Source organism: Pavona decussata, unplaced genomic scaffold, assembly GCF_977016875.1.
Source record: "Pavona decussata unplaced genomic scaffold, jaPavDecu1.1 SCAFFOLD_18, whole genome shotgun sequence".
In the NCBI taxonomy this organism is placed as follows: domain Eukaryota; kingdom Metazoa; phylum Cnidaria; class Anthozoa; order Scleractinia; family Agariciidae; genus Pavona; species Pavona decussata.
The window spans coordinates 207,243-231,156 of record NW_028145441.1 but is presented as its reverse complement, the minus strand read 5'-3'; the positions used below and the strand labels follow the sequence as shown (position 1 = coordinate 231,156).

Below are 23,914 nucleotides of genomic sequence, written 5' to 3'. Positions count from 1 at the left end.
TGCTTGCCACTCATCTTATTAACATCAAGAAATCTTGAGTTGGCTTAGTTCACTACAGTCTGGGTGGTCATTAGTATTATAGCCACAATGATGTCATGTAGAAATGGCATTTTACGTACAGGTAATAGTTTGTGGATAAGAAACAAATCACCGGTAGCTAAACAAGACAAGCCACTCGATTGCGTTCTAACTGCGCAGGAGGTTTGGGTACAATGTATTTGCAACTAGGGTTTGTGTTTTCGTAGATCTTGTACACTCAGTATATGCCTCTTTAACGAAACGACATTCACGATTAAATTCAAATTAAGATTAGTGTCAAATCTACTCTGACTTGTTTCGAAACGATTTGTGTCCAATCGACCGCAAGCCTATATATCCATATTAGTCTCCTCGATGAAACTTTCAATTATTGTGATGGTGTTTAGAAAGTGATCAATTCCATTGTTGTCATCATCAGAAAAAGGATCAATTCCTCGGTGATATTCTTGCAGTTGGTGATCTGTGGCTGAGTGGGTGACTCTGGCACAACAACGTGTTGCTCAAAACCAGATGGTTTTACGTGTCACACACTTTCAACTATGTTTAGGATTTGTTCTTTAACGAAGGTTTTTTTTTTTCTTTCCAAAATATACTAAATCGCACTAAGAGAAAAAAGCTGAACTTCTAAATTAAATCGGAACGGAATCGTTACTACCCGACACGCTAACTTCTTAGTTTTTTGTCAAGACTCACGCATACTTTCGTTCAAAAAAAAAGTCTTACCCCCTGGAAATAACTATTTTGTGTACGTTTCTAAAAAAAAGCGAAGAGCTTCCAGCGATTGCTCGTCACCACAGTCCTCAAGGGTCGGATTAACTGTCGGCTTTCCAGTTGACCACTTATTACGCTTTAGAAGCTTCTACGTATTTATAAACAACGAGGATGGGGGCGGGGGGGGGGGAGGGGGTGGGAGTTATCCCCTACTGGCATAAATTAATATACATGAATGGAAACAATAGAGGTCATGTTGTTGTTGTTCAATAAACGTTATAACGTGAATATAGGACTCTGTGTTTTATTTTAGAAAATTAAATTTAATATACATTCAGTAATTGTTTCTGCAGGGAACCGGCGCGAACTAAGAGGTAATCCAGTACGTGGCGCAGTGCGACAATCAGAGTGGCTTCAGTGATGAGCGAGACGAAACTGCAACCTGGACGAAAACAAAATCAAAGTCAGGGAGACTTGGTTTTAAACGACCTCTTTTATCTGTCGGATGCTTAGGAGGGTGCGACATGACAAATTAAACGAATATTAACCACTTGAGTACTTCTTGGCATCGTGCTATCAGAGTTTGCTTTTCTCTTCCCTAGCCCGGAAGCAACCTTTCCAATTAAGGTCTGAAGCGAGAAAGAAAATCACGAGAGGATTGAGGCGGAGCCTTCTCCCGTCCCCGCCCCAATCCCCTCACGGTTCGCATCGCTCATCGCTTGCGCTGTTTCATATCGCAGCTGATCTAATAGAGAGCTTGCTCGCAGGCTTTCTCTTGCCGTGCACCATGATGAACGCTGCTGGACAGAATTGGTTATTACAAACAGACAATGGTCATTGCAATCACCTTGTTATCATGGAACAGAAGAGTAATTTGAAAAAGAAAAAAAAAATCTTGCAAAATTACAAAAGTTAAACAGCTCACAACCGGTAAACGAAACCAAAGTAAAGGCGTTACCAGTCGCCTATTCTAATGAAGCCATTCTCTGATTATACTTTACTTTGGCTGAAGAGGGTTGACAATACTCATCGATTTACACCTGAATGGGAATACCGTGCTAAAATAAAGTTTTACTACTAAATGTTACTGCTCACTTGTGTAGCAAGTGCATCTTTTTTTCGCAATTATAAGATTGAAAGGGAATTAAAGATTTTATTTATTTCCCAGCAGATTCAGCTGTTAACACTTGTTTACACATTAAGGCAAGCAATTACTGCATTTTCAAATATTTTAATCACGTTTATTGCATTGACATGGGTTTAACCAGGCTAAGCAAATAGCACGTACGATTAATTGATTATTTTGTTTTATTAAATTTTCAATCTTTAAACAAAAGCAGTCTTTGCAGATTTAGCTGTTAACACTTGTATACACAGAGGCAAGCAATTATTGCATTTTTAAATATTTTAATCACGTTTATTGCACGGACGAGGGGTTACACCAGGCTAAGCAAATAGCACGTACGATTAATTGATTTTTTTGTTTTAGTTATTGACTCATTATTAATTTTTATTAAGCGAGTTGAAAACTTAGATAGAAAATGCCCTAAATGTGTTGTATATTAATAATAACGTGATGATGTCTATTAAACTGGTCGCTTTCTTGTGAAACGACGTAACGACGGCAATTAAGTTCTTGGCCTGAAAATTCTTTTTCAATCTTTAAACAGAAGCAAAGCACTTTAGATTAGCTCACTGCTTTCGACAGTCAATCAGCCCTCGTCCTAAGAGTTTTTACGTTTCTGTGCGCTAAAAATTATTGTTCGCATTTTTCCCACACGAACGTCTGTTTTGTTGCTGAAAAAGGCCCATGTGCAGCCGGAAAACTTTGCTCTTCAGACAAGAAAATCTGATAAGGCATGTCGATTCTTTCTTTGTCAAAACTCGTCATGATAACTAAGAATCTCACACCAGTTTGACTCCGTGATGTCCTGACTCAAAAACAGGTTACCACCAAGCTACGTGACTTGACTGGTAATTAAAATTTACTAACTGTTCAAACCAAATTGTAGTTAAACTAAACATGCTCATTGAAAGGAAATTTTCGATTCAATTCCGTGCAGTTGCGTAAAAAAAAACTTTTTCTATCTTTTAGTTTACAATGCCTCTGATCCATATGTTGCTTTGAACGTTCGTGGAAACATTCGTGGTGTTTATTGTAACTTCATTTTGAACCCAGGCCAACGACGAGAAGAAAAACTAAAATTGCTATCTTAATAAGAAAATATTTATGGAACCCTAACTGATTGTATGTGTTGCTCGACAATAAAAATGTCAGTTTTACAAGGAAGATTTTAAAAATTGTTTAGAAGTTGACAAACTGATAAGTTATTTTTAACAGGAAAGTTTATAAACGTCTCTCAGAAAGTATAATAAAGAGTCAAAACAATACACTTACGTACTTACACAATAATTCTAAGACATTGAAGGTAAGAAATCAATTAAATGCTTGGAAAGAACAATTCATGATAATTTCTAGCAAATTTGTTGCAACGAAAATGCGAGATCTAGTCCATGTATGGTCAGGGACACTCATCGATACCGAGGTGGTATTTTTTTTTATTTTTATTTTTCTGCTGAAAGAGAAATGTTTATGGATCACTTTTGAAATGACACCAAATCCCCGAGAAACTTCTCCTTCAATTAATCAGCCCTTCTTCACTGCTTCTTCTCGCGCTTCCTTCCCAAATAATCTTTAGCTAAAGATTCACTAGCTGTAGTTGTCTACTATTGAAACTCTCGATTTCTTCATTTACAACAAGAGTGACTTCGAAACCTACAATAATTAGAAAACGATAAACGATTACAAAATGGGAAAAGAGCAGTTTTGAGTATCTTGCGACAGTTAAGTAAACGATATTTACCCGGTGGCGCTTGAAATACAGCTAGGAATATCGTTGTTACAACATTGAAGCTAAACAGATCAAGTGTATGTAAATTACATGACTTTAAACCACGATACATGCAAATTGTTACTCATGCACACGTGCGCGGTATCGCGCTAGCTGTTTTTGAAACAGCTAACCTGAAGTACTAAGAAGCAACAATCGTGCCTCACACATACCCTGAAGTACTAAGAAGCGACAATCGTGCCTCACATTGTCTCTTCTGCATATTTTCGGTTTTTTTTTTTTTTTTTGCTCTCAGCGAGCGTTCTCTTCTTCTCGACCGCAGGTCCTGTCCCGGCAATTTTCAACGTAAAGAGACGCTCAATCGCTTGGCACGCAGACTACTGATTGACTCAAAGCAGTGAGCTAATCTGAATTGCTTTGCTATTATCAAGATAGTTGACAAAAGTTATCAGGTCGAGAATTATTGCCACCGTTGCGGCGTAGAAAATACAATCAGACACTACTACTACTGCTATATTAATAATAATAATAATAATAATAATAATAATAATAATAATAATAATAGCACATATAGTGCAATTTCCACATAAATCTGTAACTGCGTTCTCTTAAGATTGATAAGGAATCTATAAATATAAAAATTAATCAATTAATCGTACGTGCTATTTGTTCAACCTGTCCAAACCAGCGTCACAGCAGTAAATATGACTTTAAAAAATATTTCAAAATGTTGTAATTACTTGCCCCTGTGTTTACAGGTGTTTACAGCTGAAAATGTTAAAATATAATTAAATTCTCTTTCATTGCTATACTTGCGAAAAATGCACCAATTACACAAGTGAGACATCTATTAATTGCAATGTTTTATTTGGAAACGAAAACAAATAATGTTGCTTCATTAAATTTTGTGTCCAAAAAAGAAAAATAACATCTGAATGGTGTATGACGTTTTCAAATAAATTTTACCTTGAAAAAGGCTTAGTCTGAGGAAATTTCTCACTTTCGTCTGGAAACCAACAAGGCTGCCTGCTTCAAGGCCCATTGATTTGGTAAGTAATTATAACGGCAACAAAAGTTAATAACTAATGTAAAGTTACGTATAGAATTTTTTTCAGGCCAATAATTTGTACCTACAGTAGGTTGTGCAGAAAATTTCCATTGAATTAAGTACTGTTTTTGTCTTGGGCTTAATTTGACCAATTCAGTCATTTGAGCCATTTTGCTAAGTGATACAGTTTTTATGGCAAAAATTAATATACCGCAAGTTTAATAACTCCCAATTAACTAGCAAGGAAAAAGGCTTCAGAAAAATAGAATAATATACGTATATTGCTAGAACAGATTTGTTTTAAAATGAGCAGTACTAAAGCCAACAGACAGTATTTTTTTTAACTGATTTAGAAAGTAACGAAACATTTTTAATCTACTTATAGGTTGTAGGGGATGATGTTGGGCAGGAAAGTCGACATCACGACAATCTGCCACCTAGGGTTTGCCATTTGTATTTCCGTCCTCAATCTGTTTCTAAACTGTCTTTGACTCTTTAACGTAATTTATGGGAACTTTTCTGTGGTTTTCCGTGTTACTCAATACGGTAACGATTTTCACTTAATTTGATAATTTGATTTGAGAACCAGAATTCAAAAACTTTTTACAAATGTTAGTTTTGATAAGTCCGCCAAAAACGATCCTTTTATTTTCGTTGTCAAATCATCCGTTTTGAATCACAAAGTCTTCGTCATCTTTCATCCATATTCCCCATCCAGCTTGTTCATATCTTTATTTTACAGATACATCACGTGTTTTCTGTATCCATTTATCTTAGCTTATTAAAAGAAGTAGAAGCATATAAAACAGGCAGAAAATTAATTGCACATAGTAGATTCCAATTATGTATTTGTTTTCAGTTCGTAGTTGCAAAAGCCGAAAAAAGAGTGCATGGAAAATTGTTACAGATATATAAGAGATGTCAATTTCTTATTCTTCTTTATCAGTCAAAAAAGCAAAAAATATAAATAAATAAAATGAAATAAAAAAAGACCTTCCTTCTTGCGTATTCAGATTATTTCATTTCTGTAACTTGTGTTAATATTAAAAGCAGAAGAATACAATCTTTTAAAAAAATGTGTTGGGTCCGTGTTTCGTTTGACAGACAAGTTTTCTTTCGTCTTGTACAAGTACGGAAAAGAAAGCAATGGAATTTTTTCTTCTTTCATTTGTGTACAAATTGTAGCAGAAAATTAATTACCTTCTTCCTTCTATGTACAATAAAACGGAATAACGAAAGCCAACTTCAGTTTTCTAGCATATGCATGTTGTTTTATATTTAAACTTAAACAAACAAACCCAATATCTATTTCCGTTGTTTTTGTTTTCCGTTTTATACAGAAAATAGCGCGATAAAAATTTCGAGCTCATAATCTAATTGTTAAATAAAAGCTTATCAAAGAACAACTTTTTTTTTTTTAAATCTGGGTCTTCCAAAAATGGTGGTACATTATCTTTAAACGCATTAACGACAAGTGTACGATGTGTCCTACGGCAGATGCGACTTCAGATTTTCGCTCAGCAATGGCGACCCACAGAAATCAGGTCGGTGTGTCACAATTTTCTAAGCTGTGTAGTGTTGTAAGTCGCTCGAAATACTTTCCGTCAGGTGATTGGCTAATAGATCGAGCTTCCGTATACTATCGAGTGACGTGGGATTGGTTGTTATTTCACTTCCGGTGACACCAGAGTGAGTGGTTCATTTGCATACGGAACGCCACTATCACTCGTGGATGCTAAAGCACATCCACGAGTAACAACTCAACATCGAGAGAGGCAAATAATATATATATTTAGCCAAGCCTAAATGCTGAGCTCCAAATAGAATTTAAATACATGCTACTCTGCTTATTGTATGAACGTAATAACATTACAAATTCTTCAACCTGTCTTGAGATGTAATATATCAAACACGAGACGCAGTGTTTCATCACATATCAAACACCGAGATGAGAGTTGAAAATACGACGCGTAGCGGAGTATTTTTGACGAACTTCGAGGTTTTTAATATTGTGATGAAACACTGTGACTCAAACAAACTGATTTTGAAAGAGAAATTAAGGATGCAAAAACGGGGAGTTTTTCATCAGATATCCAAACACGTCACGGTGCATGATTTCCTTTATCTTTGGATTTTGAATTATTAATGAGTTTAAGTGCATAGAAAGCAAACTTTTTACGCATCAGCGGAAAATGTTTTGAACCATAAGAGTGCGAGGTCACATTGCTGAATTCCGATGACATTCCAGAGCAAAAAAAACTTGTGAATGAAAAAAATTACCCTCTCTCTCAAATATTTCTCCCGTGGAAGCTGTTAATGTTTTTTTTGTAAAGCTTGAAATGCGTACAATAAAGAAAATTTGGCTACCATGTCATGTTTCCACGCATGCAATTTGGCCGCTCGGATAAAAATAAAATATTTGTTTCAAAATTTATTACTTTGTAAATATTTCTCGTACAAAAATATTTCAAGAAATAATTCAAGTCTCTAAGTAAACGTTGACAAACGGAGAATACAGGAAAAATAATGTTTGCTTGTTGTCCGAAATATTTTAGAAAGCGCTTTAATTTAAAATTAGAGCGTTTTTACTTTTTACAAAACTTATGCGCTGCGTATTGCGAATGAATTACACAAGTCCAGCACAAAATGTTCAAAACAATTCATAACTCTGTGAATATTTCTCTTACAGAAATAATTCTAGTCTCTAAGTAAACGTTAACAAACGGAGAATACAGGAAAAATAATGTTTGGTTGTGGCCCAAGACATTTCAGTGAGCGCTTAAAATTAGAGCGTGTTGACAAAACTTATGCGCTGCGAATTGCGAATGAATCACACAAGTCCAGCACAAAATGTTCAAAACAATTCATAACTCTATGAATATTTCTCTTACAGAAATAATTCTAGTCTCTAACTAAACGTTAACAAGAGAATACAGGAAAAAATTGTTTGGTTTTGGTCCGAAATATTTAAACGTTTACTGCGTGTTTACAAATGTGCTCTGTGAATGATTAACACAAGTTCAACACAAAACATAACTCTGTGAATAGCTCTGTAAATGTTCAAAATTAATTTATCCACGAATATTAGTCGTATGGCAACGATTTAAGTATTTTTCTATAATTTGAAGTATGTGAAATATGGAAAACTACCGACAGTTGCCTGCAAAAATGTATTTAACTTCTATGCGACTTGCAATTTGCTTACTCACACAGCCCACCACATGTTTGTTTTCAACTGACATTTCGCCTGTTTGTTCGTCGCTCCCGGGGTTCAAATTTGCTTATTAGTCGCCTACTTTCTCCACATATGTAGTTTGACAACATATTCAACGAATACAAGAAAGCAGTGTTCTTCAAACTTCTCTTTTTTTTTTTTTTCTAAAAGAAGTAAGCCATCCAACTTCCCGCCGAAAAAATGCGGGATGCCGCACAGGTTGAAAGTGACATTTCGCAATGGCTTACATAGAGGGGCGGACGTACGTACGTACGCCGGACGGACAGTGACGTCATAACGAAATTTTTTCGCATACATGGGTTTACAAAAATCTCTCATCAATGGGGTTCCGGCGCGCAGATTTCCGCTATATCCGAGGGAAGGCTGGGTACAAAAAACTGAGCTGAGCTCATATACCGTAGTTTGACCTTATTTGGATAAAAGATTGCCCCAGGGGTTGGGAAAGTTTCTTCGGAAAAAATGGAGACAAAAAAAAAAGAAAAGAAAAGAAACAAAAATCAGAAAATGCTATCTCAATATAACAACAATAAAGGCCACAAAGTTCGGTATGACAATATTTAACGTATCTCTGAAGTTTCCTTTAAAATCATAAAAATCGCACGATTTTACGATTTTGATCACATAACAACCACAACAACAACAACCGGTTATCTTCAAAAATTTCACCATGGCTTGCAAATCATGGCGGTAAGAGGTTAAAACCAATTGAAGGATTTTCCCAAGACGAACTTAACGCCTGCCTTCATGTTCTACACATTTACGAGGACTTCAGTTACAAAAGTTCATCTAGGAGATCCGCACGAGCGGCGGCCATAATGTTCGTTTCGGTCGATCACTCGGCACCACTCAACAAAACACTTGCACAAGTGTGCACAGCTCTTACGCTTCTCGATAAGCTTGAAGCTTAAAAACTTGCACTGAATGCTTGTGTGAGGTTGTACCTAGTACCCTCGGACTTGCCTTAAGTGTTTTAAAACGTCTGCGAGGAATTCAGTTTAGCACAAAAAAAATCTGTCAGGTCTTTGATCCTTTCCTTCGCTCGGCACCACACAGCAAAACATTAGCTCAAATGTGCACAATTATTACGCTTCTCGATAAGCTTGAACTTCAAAAGCACTTAAATGCTTGTCTCAGAAAGGTTGTAACTCGTACACTTGTACGTTTCTTGAATTTGAGATGTCCGGCTGTGTCCGATCATAGTGTAGTAGCTATGGTCCGATCTGCTTCGCTTTCGATTTCTCATTCAACTCCACTCGCAAAGAGCTGCGCGTGTCATGTGGTCATTACGTTGTCGCTTTTGGTGGGAAGCTGCCTCATAATCCGGTCATTTTTTTGAAATAAAATTCAATAAACTTCAACACCAATATCCAAACACTTCGCACCTCTTTGGCTATTACCATCCAATATCCAACAAGGGCGAATGGAATAATAGTTAATTATTCGACACAAGAATATAAATCCCCGAGCTACAATACCAGGCCCCAATGAAACGAAATCAAGTTGTTTGTTACGCAGGCAAAAATATCAAGCCCTGTTATCGTAATATTATTAGACACAACAGTATCAATCCCCGAGTTACAATACCTGCGCCAGTTTTTGATAAGCTTACATGACTTGCAGACATGAAAGATGGCGAAGGCTTTGAAGGTCAGCAAGGGGACGTTGATTGATGCTGTGCGCCTTTATTGGAGCTCAATCAGTTCCGAAGGACGACATTTCATTTGTGTACATTATTTTATAATTTCAGAGATTGGAGAAAAACGTCCGATTAACAAGTATTCTAACTTCATTTTTCAGTTTTTATACTTATCGATAAGTGCTGTAATATACCTTGCAATATTATAAAACAAATATAGCAGTCAGTCTCATCCAGCATGATCCATTAGAAGTTTCACTCGATGGTTGTATTCAACAAAGTCTATCGGAATAATTCGCAAATCTAAATTATACTTGTCGACAAAATCTCTACGAACATTATATTTTTCACTAGTCTACCCATACTTTTTTTTACTGCAACTTAATTTGGGCCTCCACTTACAAATCTAACCTTGTTCGTCTTAAAATTCTTCAGAAACGAGTGGTGAGAACTGTAGCAAAAACCCATTCTTATACACATACTGATCCAATCTTTAGAAAATTGGTAATTTAAAATTTCATGACATACACCTATTTCAATTAGGTTTATTCATGTACTTACCAAAACCGTACCCTTCCTTTAAAATTTGACAGTAAATTCACCTTAAAGAAAGAAATTCATTCGTATCATACAGGAAACTTTCATTTTTATCGTTTGCCTCTTTGTCAAACTAACATCAAGCAGTTTTCCGTTTTTTACCAGGGACATAAATTTTACAACTCCTTGTGTACCGAAATCGTCAACTCGTCCTCCTCTATCTCCTTTAAGAAAGCACTTAAGGCGTTTTTCTTTAATAACTATTAAATAGTTTTCATTTTCTTGCAGCTTTTCTTTTCGTAATATATCCTTCCGTTTGAAATTGTAATTGCATGAAATTGTAATTGTATCCGTCGTCGTGTTCTTATCTTCTTTTTTGATTTCATCTTGTAAAATAATAACTGAGAAGACCTAATCAATATAAGCTTCATAGTTTCCTTTAGGTCTCCTCGCCATTGTTACAACTATTTTTTTTCTATTTTTTTTTTGTTTACATTGTATTTGTGGTGTGGCAAAATAATTAAATAAAAATAATAATAAAATAAAAATGGTTTTCATCGATATAAACGCCCGGGGTGAATGTCCAGATGTTCCTTCAATTTTAAGTTATGCTAAGGAGTTGTTCACTGCTGGGCCATGTAGGTTTAAAAAGGCATCTCTATTTTGAATTCCATCTGCCTACTTTCACTAGCCGAAAGTCATTATCACCGCAAAAAATTTATCTAATTCCTTTTCTTTATTTTTTTTCTTTTAATTATAGTTTCTTTTAGATTATTTATTTCCACTGCAAATAATAATAACTAAACTATTAAGTAGATAAATTGTACAACAACATTTTTTGGGCAAAGGATTATCGTTCTAATTGCTGGAATTTCGATAAGTTAACTGCAGCTGAGAATTTTCTGAAATTAATTAAATTAAATAATTAAACAAAATTGAATAACCTTATCCAATGTGAAAGTCCGAGGATTAAACAGGCATTTAACAAATATTAAACTGAAAGGAGCCTTTTTAAATCTGACGTGTAAGCGTTACATCTTAACCTCTCAAAAAAGGATTTCCATTAGAAAAACACTTCAAGTAGAGCCCGAATAATTCATTCGTGAGCAGACGAATATGACTATCACGAAAACGTGTTGCATTTAACATTCACTGCATGAAGGTTTTCCTTCAGCTGAAGCAAGATGTCTGACAAGTGCCATCTTCCCCTGCACCTTGGCTTTGTGTTATTTACAGTTGTGCTGCTAATTGGAGGAAGAGAAGGTAACTGCAAAACCCCCATTTGCTTTAATTTGGACTTTTTTCAGTATATGTCGTCATTTGTTCTCTTAATTGTAGCGCAGAGAGTAACAGACAGACTTGGGGGTGGGGCGGAAGTAGATCGCTGTGGAAGTAACCAGATAATAGATAATTTGCGGAGGTACTTTAAGGTCTTTAAACCTTTTTTTAAAAGCAAATATTGCAATTTTTACAATTAATGGTCACTTGCATAGCTTCCTTGTCGTTTTGAATTAATGTGAACTGCAATTCTTTGTTGGGTGCTCAAGGATGGACTATACAATCAAGCAAAATATATTTGTGGATTCATTTACTATTCACAAAAAGGTATTCAGTCTTAGCAAGTCTTTGTATATTCTCTAATTTAATAGCCACCAGTTTTAAGGCCGGAAAAGTCAACATGACGACATCCAGTCCAGGACTGTTTACTTGCAAGAAAATATCGTTTTCTCAACCTTTCAATGGCGGAAAGAAAGTGAAAGTGTTTGCTTCATTTGGTCATTCGATGGAAAGAGGCCCAACTCGTGGTAACGGTGCAGCTATTTGGGTTGAATCAGAAGATCAAAATCAATTCACCACCTGTGTTTCTGAATACGGTGAAGGTTCTAATGGAACAGCAGAGGTGAATTGGATCGCTGTCCAATCCGTTCCTTCTGGAGCTCAAATAGGAACTGCTAACTTGGATTCCTGGACTACTGGGACAGAATGCAAAAGGATCGATTTCCCACAGGTTAACATAATTAGTATTTATATTAGTATTTATTTATTTAATGAAATTTCAATTAGCAAAAAAAAAAGTAAAAAAACCTCTACCTACTGGCTTCATTTGTAATCAGAGTTCTAGGTTTAAAATAGGATCTTAAAAGTAACGGCCTTTTGATTCTGTTATCAGCTTAAGCCAGTTTTAGAAAAAGAAACCGTCGGTCAAGTCAGACAATTTCCCTTCCTTGCGAAAAGTTAGACGGACAGTATTTTCAACCTTATTTGCCAAAATCATTCATCGCTTACAGGACGTCAATTTCAAAGTAAGCAGTCGAGACTTTTTTTTTTTTTCAAAATTGATTTGTCCTCTCTATTATCGATATTTTGTTTAACCTAGACTTTAGAAATTAAAGAAGCTCGGGCTTGGTATAAACTTAATTATCCATTGTAGTTCGTTTATTGAGGTTTATGTTATATGTTCAAAATCATAGCTTTTTTTTCTCACGGTTCTAAACCATAAGCATCCAGACAGAGGTGCAAAAGTTCATGAGCTACTAATCTACTTTTCAGACAATGCTGGCACAAAATCAATGAAACGTGACGATTTTGAGTGAGTGAGTGAGTGAGTGAGTGAGTGAGTGAGTGAGTGAGTGAGTGAGTGAGTGAGTGAGTGAGTGAGCGAGTGGGTACGTGAGTAAGTGAGTGGGTGAGTGGGTGCGTGAGTGGCTGATTGCATGAGTGAGTGAGTGAGTGAGTGAGTGAATAAGTGAGTGAATAATGCGTGCGTGCCTGCGTGCGTGAGTCAGTTGGTGAGTAGGTGGGTGGGTGGGAGGTGTGTTGGTGGATGGGTGAGTGAGTGAGTAAGTCAGTGAGTGACTGAGTGATTGCGTGAACAATGCGTGCGTGCCTGCGTGCGTGCTTGAGTGAGTTCGTAAGTAGGTGGGTGGGAGGTGAGTGAGTGCATGAGTGAGTGAGTGAGTGAGTGAATGAGCGAACGAGTGAGTGAGTGAGTGAGTGAGTGAGTGAGTGAGTGAGTGAGTGAGTGAGTGAGTGAGTGAGTGAGTGAGTGAGTGAGTGAGTGAATGAGCGAGTGAGTAAGAGAGTAGGTGAGTTGGTGAGTGAGTGAGTGAATGAGTGAGTTGGTGAGTGAGTGAGTGAGTGAGTGAGTGAGTGAGTGAGTGAGTGAGTGAGTGAGTGAGTGAGTGAGTGAGTGAGTGAGTGAGTGAGTGAGTGAGTCGGTGAGTGAGTGAGCGATAGTGATAGTGATAGGGTCTCTTTATTGCGTCTTACTCTCCAAAGGGAGATATTGGTCTAGTTACAATAAAAGGTTCGATATTAACTAGAATAACGGATTAACTGAAACAAGGAGATTATAATTTTGAATAATTAAAATAAAAACAGTGAAACAACTCATTATTAACATACTGATTCTAAGAACTTTTTTTTTCTTCTGGAACATTAGTTTTGAATTTTGAATATATTTTTTTTCTTAGTTGAGTCTTAAGGGAGGAACGAGCATTCTCGATATGTTGTCCATTTAATTTATTGCTTGTGGAGGGCATTCGTATTAACTATCACTATTTAATACATCAAAAAATCTTGCGTAACAAAAAAGCTTTATTTAAGAGAGGATTGTTTGTTTCATATAGTGGGCTTTGCCAGTAACTGAAAATTGAAGTCTTCATGTCTATAGTTAATGGGTTCCGCCCCAAGTTCTGTCCGACAGGCAGGCTTTATGTGTACCATGGTGTATTTATTGTTTCTTTGGACAACTTAATATGGACTTTTTCAACTGTGCTTTATTTCAAAATAAGTCTTATATAATAATAATTCAGGCTCCCCAATTTCGCATTCATATAATAGTATAAGTTTGAAAAGAGCATCAAAAAGTTTATTCTTAATTGTAACTGTGGTCGTATCGGAATTAGAGAACGACCGTTTTTTTATTGTTGTTATTAGTAACCTCTCAAAAACCTCTCCTTATTCTGTACCTTTGATATTATAGCTAAGTTTTCCTTCTTACTTAGCGGTAAGATTTATTCTTTCCTTTTTGTCATACTGGCCCGCCTAGATTAGCTTTCCTACTTTCGGCACCGAGAAATTATACATGTAAATTTATCCAACGCCAAATAAACTTGAAAGTTGAATTTGAAGATAGAACTTTGAAAGCTTTTTTTTTTTACCAATGCGAATGCGTGAGGTATAACGACCAGATCAAGTCATTTCTATCCCTAAATATGTTTGTCTGTCTGTCAAAGATACGTTTGGCTCCATTGTCCTCATTTTGGTATAAAATTATTATATTTCATTACATTTTGAATTTGGGATGTTTTTTGGCTCTTCTGAAACATTAAATATGAGTATTTACCTACTTTTTTTTAAGTGGTTTCATTTTCTAGGGTAAGTAAACACCGTATCTTATCGTCATCATTTAAGTTAAAAAAAAAAAAAAACCATCGTGTGTTGAAACGAGAGGATGCAGCTCATTTCTAATGTTATTGAGTGGGTGAGTAAGTGTGAGTGAGTGAACTTTTGAATGGTGATAACGAGTACCGTTCAATTATTCTTAATTTCGTCTTGTTTAATATTTGATTTTTTTAGCGTTTTATGACTCCACCAACTGTACTTGTAACCCCTTCTCACAAGTTAGCTAAAAGACCCCAGGATGCCATGGCGCTGTGGATTCAACATCCGAGTGTGAACAGTTTCAATCTTTGTGTCCGTGAAACCAAGCTTTTTGATGGCTTACACCAAAACATAAAAATTGTGAGTAATTACTTCGTATTTTTATTATTATTTTTTAAAGATATTGCTTCTGTCTTCTGTAACGTAATTCTTTATGTTATAAAGAAATTAACTCGCCCTTTTAAAGGGTGAGTTGGACGGAAATAGAAAGTGTCCGGACTTGACTTTGAACATTCGTGCCTATTGGAGTGAAAGTAACAATAAGCACACCTTGTGACTTTTTCAAAATTAATCTAAGGACACTTTGGTTTTAAAACCTTTATTGTCAAATGAATTTCTTAGAAATAAATCGAAAAACGATTTTGACAACGATGTTGCTTCTTCCTCTAAAATGTCTTTGTCCTTTGGTTATGAAACATTGCCTTTATGGTACTTTTCTCATTTTACATTTTGTTAGTTTTATCATGGGCTATAGGAAACAGGGTTTCGACTAAATAACGATTACATTTTATCTCATATAAAGTTGAATTACTCACAATGAAGTAGTCTTCTGTCCTTTCTGATCTTGCTCCATATTTATATCAAGTAGAATAGCCCTAAAAAAACCCTGCGTTTGATTCAGAGCTATCCTGCAAGCGTTCGTTAAGTCTTGGTAACCGCGCGTCGTACTCCAATCCCAGACGCAGGCACTAAGCACGCCATCGTTAACCCTAATGAGTTAACACTCGCGCTCCTAGCGCCCGCGCCTGAGATTTGAGTAGGACGCTCGGTTACCAAGACTTAACAAATGCTTGCGATATAGTTCTGAATCGTAATGGCGCGTTGTTAGGGCTATTTTAAAAGAAATAAACGTTCTTAAGTCGATTTTTGAATGTATTAATGATGTGTTGGAAAACCTGAAAAATCCAAATGAGATAGTGAATCCAGCAAGGCGGCACTTAAAGTGTCCCTAACCCTTCAATTTGTTTTCTTTTGGTAAATTTCCATATCTGTGAAGAACTCATTCTCGAAATGTTTTTTTTTTTAGAAATATTGAATCCTTTTTTTTACGAGCGCTAAAAGTTACTCAAATTTTTAAATTTTTGTGCCTTCTAAGCCCCGCTGGACAAATTTTTGTCTCGTGGGCTCATAAGAAACGAGACAATGAGAAGCGTTCGATATTGGACACTTTCTTAGCTGTGACGTAAGAAAAGGACACCATTCCAAAGCACGAAGCATTGAAAGTACGCTGATTCCTTTCTCTACATTTCGAGAGTTGCAGCATCAAAAACCACACATTTTGCAACCATTCTCTCTGTTTACAATTGAAGCATTACCGCGAATCTTCGGATATTTTTGCGCGATGTCTTTTTCTTACGTCACGCTCCATATTTGGACACATTTGGCCGAGTGGGGGACTAATGCGAACGATATGTGAGAATATTGACAATACTGCCTTTCACTTCTAGTGCTCGTAAAAAAAAGGATTCAATATTTCTCAATTTTTTTTTCGAAAATGAGTTCTTGATAGATATGGAAATCTATCAAAAGAAAACAAATTGAAGGGTTAGGGGCACTCTAAGATCAATGGCTTAAATCGCAGGCCATTTCAGTCCATTGTGCCATTTTGCAAACGTAAATTAAGAAACATTTTTGGACTTGATGCATTGATCCAGATAAAAAAAAAGGCGTTGGCTAAGAGGAGAAAGGTAAAAGGGGAATAGGAAAGTACAAACAAAAACAGAGGTGAAAAGAAACACCAATGTAGCATGTCCAAACTGGTATAGTAGATTGTCAGACAGTTTGGTCAAATACCCAAAAGATTTTAAAAACTTAAATGAGAGGGTTATATTCGATTAAAGAAAAGGCTAACTTGAGCAATCATTTATTTTGCTTTCTTGCAGAACTGGTTAGCATTTACTAACCTCAATCTGGACAATTTTACCTTGACGAACAGTCTGTTGTTTGCAAACATTACCTCACCATCTCGCAGAGATAACTATGCTTTCTGTCAGGTAAGGAGAAGTAAATAATGAAAATAAATAACTGTCAACATCATCCTATACGTTTAAGCATATTTGTTTATTTTTTCTCATAGAAAATCAACTTTACAGCTCCATTCTTTGTTCCTCCTGTGGTAGTGGTGACGCCTAAACGCAAGTATAACAATTCGCCTCTGTCTGCTGGATCTGGATGTGACGCAATTGCCAGCTGGATTGAGGTACTTTCTTTAACTTTTGTTATGTTTATCGTTGATCCAATAAGCAATTGGTTAAGAGAAAGTAAGGAGGCACAATTTTACATTACCTTATGAGAATACAAACAAGTTCATTGATCTATTTTCTACTTACTTCAAATTTTATCACAATACTGGTTGTTGTTGTTGTTGTTGTTGTTGTTGTTTTATGCCTGATTTTGAGTGTACTATGCGAAGAGTTCCACCCTTACTAGACACTTAACTTATTCAAGCAGTCTAGTGTCTGGGTTTGAAGTATGTTCGAAAAATAAAAATCATCCAGAAATTTTCGGCTTCGACTGCCTAGAACGGGATTTGCCCTTATTGCAAAACCATAATTTTCGAACAAGGTCTTTCTTGGATCTTTTAGTAAGTAGTTTTTGGTCGAGAAGCTCAAAAATCATTCATATTGTTTTCAAAAAGCAGAGAAAATCAACTAAAATATAAAAAATGTTAACTTTAAAGTGGCAAAAAAGATAAATGAGGCAACTCTAGCATTGATATAGTCTGCCAAGACCGAAGTCTTCTAGCTCCATCTCGATTGACCACATCACCAAGAGACTTGGAAGACATAAAGTACCAAAAAAAAAATGTATTCTTTGAATCCGCAATGGACAGTGATGAACGTGCAAAGTCAGCGCGGGTGGGATACCTGCCCCATCGGCCTATATAGCCTTAAGTTATGATTGCTATGGATAAATAAAATACCAGGGATATTTAAATTTTGTCAAATTTCAGTTTATTGTATGGGAAAAGTCAGAGAATGTGGTGGTTTTTGCTCAAATAGCACATAAAAGCTTTTATTAAAATTTACATCACTGCTATCTCAAACCCCACAAATGAAACAATTCTGTTCAATTTTAGCACACATCCACAATGGAAACAGAAATTTGTGTGAAACACTATAACAGTGATGTAAACAACAAACACGCCATCCAAGTAGATTACGTGGTTATTGGAGGTACGTAAAATCAGTTGTAAATGAAGACCAAGCAACAATTTATGTATATTTCCAATAATTGTTATATGGATTCTTCTTTAGGTATAAGAAAAGGACAAAGTCTTAGGCTAGGACAAATTCTCATTGACGTTATATTCTTATGCGAACGATACAAATTTTAACGCACGAATGAAAATCTATCCGTTCTTCAACCCACACTTACAGTGTTGAGCCCGTGTACCCAAATCGGATATGTTGTCTTTTGGATAAGTGTTGGGAAAGTACTATGTCATTGACAGTGGATAGCTTCTAGGTCAGATCATGATACATTGGGAATGGCATATATTGAAATATTTGCCCCAATCCCATTTGTCTACCATTTCAGGTACATTCATAGCAGATATGACGGTAATACTAATACACTTGTACACATCTCCATGTTGTGTGGGGTCAAAAAGAATGTATTTAGCCTTTGAGCGTTTCGGGTTTTGATATCTGCCATAATACCAAGCCAGATACAGGCGATTTCTTATATTCATCCTCCCTGAACCCAATTTCAAATCTACACGCTCTCTTACTGCTTCCAACCAGATGTTCTACTTTCTCTTAACATTTCTTCCTTTGCACATATTTCTAGACCTGGATCCATGTTTAGACGTCACGTGCGATTACCACTGTCTTTGTAAGGCTTTTGGGCCTTCCGATGCTCGCTGTGTCAGTGTTGAGAGCTGTCCCTCATTTCAAGAACCAATCTGTTCCTCAAATGGTACGACCTATGACAACAAGTGCCTGTTTGAACAGGAAATGTGTTTGCTGCAACTGAATTTTACAGTACAACATCCTGGCAGCTGTGAAGGTATGCTTAGTTACATATAGGTTCAATTCTAGAAACGACTTGAAGACTTTCGCCATGCACATTACCCAAATCAAGAATAAGCAACGTTAACATTGACTGCAGCCTTATACACTTTTAAAAGATCCGGATCGGGGCACTAATATTGCTAAACATGTTTCATGTTTGAGAGGAAAGATGTTATACTTCGACACATGCACAACTCTGGAGTTCCTCTAAAGGCTGTCTTGAATTAAGTCCAAATTAAATTAATCGCTAAAAAATTAAAACTCTCACAAACTTAAGAATTCGACGTCATTTTACTTTATAATCGAAGATGGTCTAAAAGGAGTTTTGGCGGGATGCGGGATCTGGCTTGTTTTGGGACCGTTATTCCATGTGCGAGTAGAAGAGGGATGCATTATCATTAATCCGGAGGGGGTGAGGGATTCTATGTTTGTTGAGGTATCGAGATACGAGTATCGGGAGGGATAATTGAAGAATACGGGATTACATTTTGACATGACTTCTTGTATTGACCAGCATTTCATAATACAACAGCAAAGGAGGATTGCCCTGTCAATGATCCTTATTGCCAATTCTCTATAAATCCAGAAACCAAATTAAACGATTTGGCCGGATCGGAATTAAGACGCAAAGAAGGGCGTGATGGCGGGAAATAAACAGGCGAAAAGGCGAAATCTGAAGAACTCATTGTGGACATGCGTACAAAGCATGAATTTGACAAAATCTTGTAAACCTTAGTAAACTACTTTTTTTAAATTTAAAGTAATTAAAGGCATTTTGTCCTCCTATGAAGCATTTCAAAAGTCCCACTAGTGTTTACATGGCAACCTGCAATTACACCCTTATACGTCCCATCTTTTCTTTTTCTTTTTTTTTATTTCCAGTCATTTGCTGTGATATATTTCTATTTACTATAAAAACATTTTGTTCCCAGTCACTTTTGCTGATTTATGTTTTGCGTCATCAGGATTTCCATTTCAACGCGGTCGTCGTCACATGCCACACATTCCATCACTGGGGTACTCCCATTGTGAAGTAATCCGTTTCCAACCTTACGTTTTCTACCCTGACAAACCCATTGAAGTGCAGATTACTGTCAATCACATTGACACCAGCGACAAGTCCTTTGTCCATGATGCTGCAGTTTCTTGGGTTGAACACGTAAATTACCATCAATTTACTGCCTGTGTGATGGCAGCCGGTTTCAACGAACGCAAATCTAGTGCTAACGTGACAGTTGACTGGATGGGTTATCAGGGGGCTCCAGTTGGTGGCCTCAGTGGAGAGGTGCGCATATCGCAGTGGTGGACTGGAACGACTTGTGAGACTGTGAATTTTCCCTCGGTAAGTGATTTGTTGGTTTCGTTTCCGTTCGTTTTTTCCAAGTAACGAGGGGGTGGAAGTGGGAAAGGCGGGGGTGGGGGGGGAAGGGGTTTTGTCTCCAGGTTTGTTCCTCGCCAAAATTAATGCAGGAACACTATTATGAGCTAAAAGAAAAAAAGCACGGTGAGAAAAGTAATTATTCTTCATTCTTAAAAGGGATTTCTTTGCTCAAAAAACACATTTTTGAATTCGTTGCCAGGTGAAATTAAAGTCAATGAATACTAACTTACCACCTTAATTTTTTTCCAAATAAATTTCTGATAAATTCATGAAGTGTTAAGTCGCCTTGGGTATACTCCCACACCCCAACCTGGTTTAGATAGGGTTAAGGCCAGAGTCAAACGTTAGTCTTCTTACTTAGTTTTCACTAATGAGTTGCTTACGTGACATTAATAAGCCTTACTTGAGTAATTACTTCACCTGTCTGAGTCATTTTCATAAAAAGCACTTAAAATGGAGTCTGGTTTTAAACCATAAAGGTCCTTTGCTCATGGATAGCATTGGTATACCTAAGCCTTATATTTATCATTCCACTCTTCTAATTTTAATTTTCTTTCATTTGTTTTAATCTACAGGGTACGTTTTCGAAGACACCTTCCGTTTTTATTACCGCGGCACACCACCATGCTGGGCTAAAAAGGGATGCTGCCAGTATTTGGCTGGAGGACCTCTTTCAATCTTCGCTGAAAATATGTCTGAGGGAACTGCAAAATTACGCAGGTTCTCATGAAGATATTTACATTGTATGTATTAGAGTTTCTGTTTGTATATCCCATCTATTATGTTTTGAATTAACCCAATTTCTGGATGCCACATACGGCATCCATACCCACTGTACAGAGGGTAAGAAAGAAATCGGTTTTAGTCAAAGGTATTTTTCATTGCGGTTTCATAAGATTACTTGCAATAAAATCCCTGTTGAGTAGACATATTTACACTTGGGTACGATAATGCGCAACGAAAACATGTTATAAAATGCTTAGTAAATTCAATAACTGGTTACTTAACCTTGTCATGTCCACAATTGATAACAATGGTGCTGCAATTTATGTTGGAGTGGCTGCAACCGTGCGCAATCGTTAATTAACGTTTATATCACAGTTGAATATCTTAAAAGCAACGTTTCTATTGCTCTGTTGTCCCAACACAGCACGGTCTGTTCAAGGCCAAATATACTAAAAAAAAATACAACAAAGAAACTAAGTCCAAAAGTTTTTACCAGTGTCTGGTAAAATCACGAGTCCAGTGAAATCATAGTGTGATGTTAAGAGCGACTATCCCTAAAAACCTCCATATTCATTTTTTTATCTAAAAAATAGATTTCGCTAACAACTCTTTTTTCAACTTCGCTTGGCAAATAGGTAACAAATATGATTTACGAACGGATAAATTTATTTTTCTTAAATTTTGTGATTCGAACTTCTCGCATCCTGGGCTGTGTTCGAAACCCACTGGCATGATCGTGAATTTTGGAAGACTTCCAGCTGTTAGTTCTGAAGAACACAGATCGTTCAAAAGCTCCTAATTCGCTAGTTATAAACGAAGACCCTTCACGTTTATAACGTGATGAATTGAAATCATAAGCTTAAATTACCGTGATAAATCTGAGGGCACAAAGTTTATCTACTTTGAGCACTTATCGCGACATGCGATTTAACCCTAGTTCAAGAAAAAATAAATTGCAAAATTGGATGGTTTTCACAGGCTCTTCTACATATCAGTGGAAAGTTCCATCCATCTTCTATGAAAATCTGTTAAGGTTACCTTATACCTTTAAAGGTTTCCCTCATCCAAGCGATATAGCGCGTCCAGTTTAAACTGTAGTTACCTAAACGCCCTATCAAATTAAAGTTTATAGAGCGGGCTATTAAACTATACCAATAGTTTTGAAATAAATTGAATTATCGAATTTTTACCACTGTTTTCTCAAATCATTTTTTTCAGTTGAAGGGGACACTTTACAGAGCTAAAACCAAAGGGATTGTGTTCGTTTGCCCTCAAATTTATCTAGGTTAACATATAAACAACAAAAACGTTTCTACGATTTTTTTCTTTCCTATAAGATTTGGCCACAATCCAGTTTCTGTTCCACAAGTGAGATTGCACTTAATCGCACCTTGCGATAAATGCTCAAAGTAGATAAATTTTTTACCCTCAGATTTATTACAGTAATTAAAGCTTATGATTGCGAATAAGGAGGTTTTGAGCGATCAGTATTTTCCAATTCTAACAGCTGTAAGTCTTGCAAAATTCATGATCTCGCCAGTGGGTTTCGAGCATAGCCCAGAGTGAGGAAAAGTTCTAGTCACAAAATTTGAAGAAAATTAAATTATCCGTTCGTATTTCATATTTGTTTCCTACCTGCCAAGAGAAGTTGATTGAGGAGTTATCAGCAAAATCTATTTTTTTTTTTTTAGGTAAAATTGGAGTAGGAGGTTCTTTGGGATAGTCGCTCTTAAGTATATACTGCCGCATTTTACTATCAAACACTGATTGACTTATCTTTATCGTCAGAGACGGTAACTGCTTCGACATTTCAACATTAAGTCAACCGAGGGTTTATTCTTTTGCAAACTTCTTTGACGATTATGTTTCCTGGTCCACTTTTTCAAATATAAATATATTTACTGCATCTAATTACATTTTGGTTCTTTTTTGTTTAGAACTGGTTAGCGTTTTCGTCTCTTCACAAGCCTCTCTTCTCGGAACACAGTTCAGTTTATTTTGCAAACTCTCAGCCTCCTCCTGCTGATTTCAATAACGCCTTTTGCAAGGTTAGCCCAGCTTATTTTTAGTCTAAACTGCAATGGTTTTGTTTGGTGGAGTGAGAAAAGTAGGATTTGTTTTTTGGCCTATGTTTCCATTCCTTACCATCACGGGAACACAGACATTAATTAACGTGAATTATGTTTATTAGAGTAAGGATCATGTAATCCTTTCCTAACAACTACGTCTTTTTTAGGATATCCACTTCAACAAAGTGTATCAAATTGCTCCAAGCGTTTTCGTGTCGGCAAACCATTCCTCAAGTGGTGGTAATCAAGATCCTATGCACAATTCCATAACGGCTTGGGTGGAGGTAGGTCAGCGGCATCAATCTATACTTCATAGGTATTCATTTCTTGTTGAGATATTACTAGCTATCAGGAAACCATTTAAAAAACGAGATAATTTGCCATGGATGCGTATGATTCATGAAAACATTTTTACATGGTAACTGAGGTTCTCTAAGTTTCCAGCTGTCTTTTTTATCGTTTACGGACACCATTGGCATAACTTTTGACTATCGATTTTTTTAAAAGAAAAATTATGTTCAGGAGTTGTTATTATAGTCAGCTGTCTCATATTGTCATAAGAGACTGAGCCTGTGGTAATTGGCTACACGCTGTTCCGGACACTCTGTCGGCTTTACTTATCTGTTATGTAAGTACTGCTTCTAACCACTTCATATAAATCTTTGTTTGTCCAACAGTACATCAACACGATAGGAGCTCGAGTCTGTTTAAAGGAAATGTATGTGTCAAAGTATGACCCGCTCTCCATATCATACACTGTTCTTTCAGGTAGGAGGATTAAGAGACTTTTGATTTACATACAAGCAGTCAATCGATAAACGAGCGATGTTTCATTACGGTCCACTGAATAAATTAATGGTACTAAGCTCAATAGAAATGTTTGGGCTAATCAGAATCCTTTTTTTTTTTTTTTGTTCTCATAAAATAGCCTATTGCGCCGATGAATAATTGCATTTCTCGGTAGACAACTGTATATGGAAGACTCTTTTAGGTAAAAAC

The 23,914-nt window shown here is 36.4% G+C and overlaps 2 protein-coding genes across 2 annotated transcripts in view; both read left to right on the top strand.

Annotated features, from left to right (window-relative positions):
* The first annotated feature begins 11,713 nt into the window (after window positions 1–11,713).
* On the top strand, window positions 11,714–17,016 carry LOC146487114 (uncharacterized). Its single transcript, XM_085089381.1, has 4 exons — window positions 11,714–12,066; window positions 14,640–14,804; window positions 16,607–16,717; window positions 16,801–17,016. Exons 1-4 carry the CDS (start codon window positions 11,737–11,739, stop codon window positions 17,014–17,016), a joined length of 822 nt encoding a protein of 273 aa, XP_084945507.1. The 5' UTR covers window positions 11,714–11,736.
* Window positions 17,017–17,803: 787 nt separating this feature from the next.
* Window positions 17,804–23,914, top strand: part of LOC146487104 (uncharacterized) — a 201,041-nt gene continuing 194,930 nt past the window's right edge. The window contains exons 1-7 of the mRNA XM_085089413.1: window positions 17,804–17,899; window positions 18,516–18,734; window positions 19,705–20,081; window positions 20,696–20,863; window positions 22,784–22,894; window positions 23,083–23,199; window positions 23,593–23,683. Coding sequence (XP_084945539.1) covers window positions 17,815–17,899; window positions 18,516–18,734; window positions 19,705–20,081; window positions 20,696–20,863; window positions 22,784–22,894; window positions 23,083–23,199; window positions 23,593–23,683 — 1,168 coding nt within the window. The 5' untranslated portion in view covers window positions 17,804–17,814. The remainder of the gene's footprint in view (window positions 17,900–18,515; window positions 18,735–19,704; window positions 20,082–20,695; window positions 20,864–22,783; window positions 22,895–23,082; window positions 23,200–23,592; window positions 23,684–23,914) is intronic.

Bases quoted from the DNA above. Each gene is read 5' to 3' on its own strand.
- LOC146487114 (XM_085089381.1), top strand. From the start codon at position 11,737: ATGACGACATCCAGTCCAGGACTGTTTACTTGCAAGAAAATATCGTTT. The intron at 12,067-14,639 runs GTTAACATAATT...TGATTTTTTTAG, and splicing joins AAAGGATCGATTTCCCACAG to CGTTTTATGACTCCACCAAC. The intron at 16,718-16,800 runs GTAAGGAGAAGT...TTTTTCTCATAG, and splicing joins ATAACTATGCTTTCTGTCAG to AAAATCAACTTTACAGCTCC.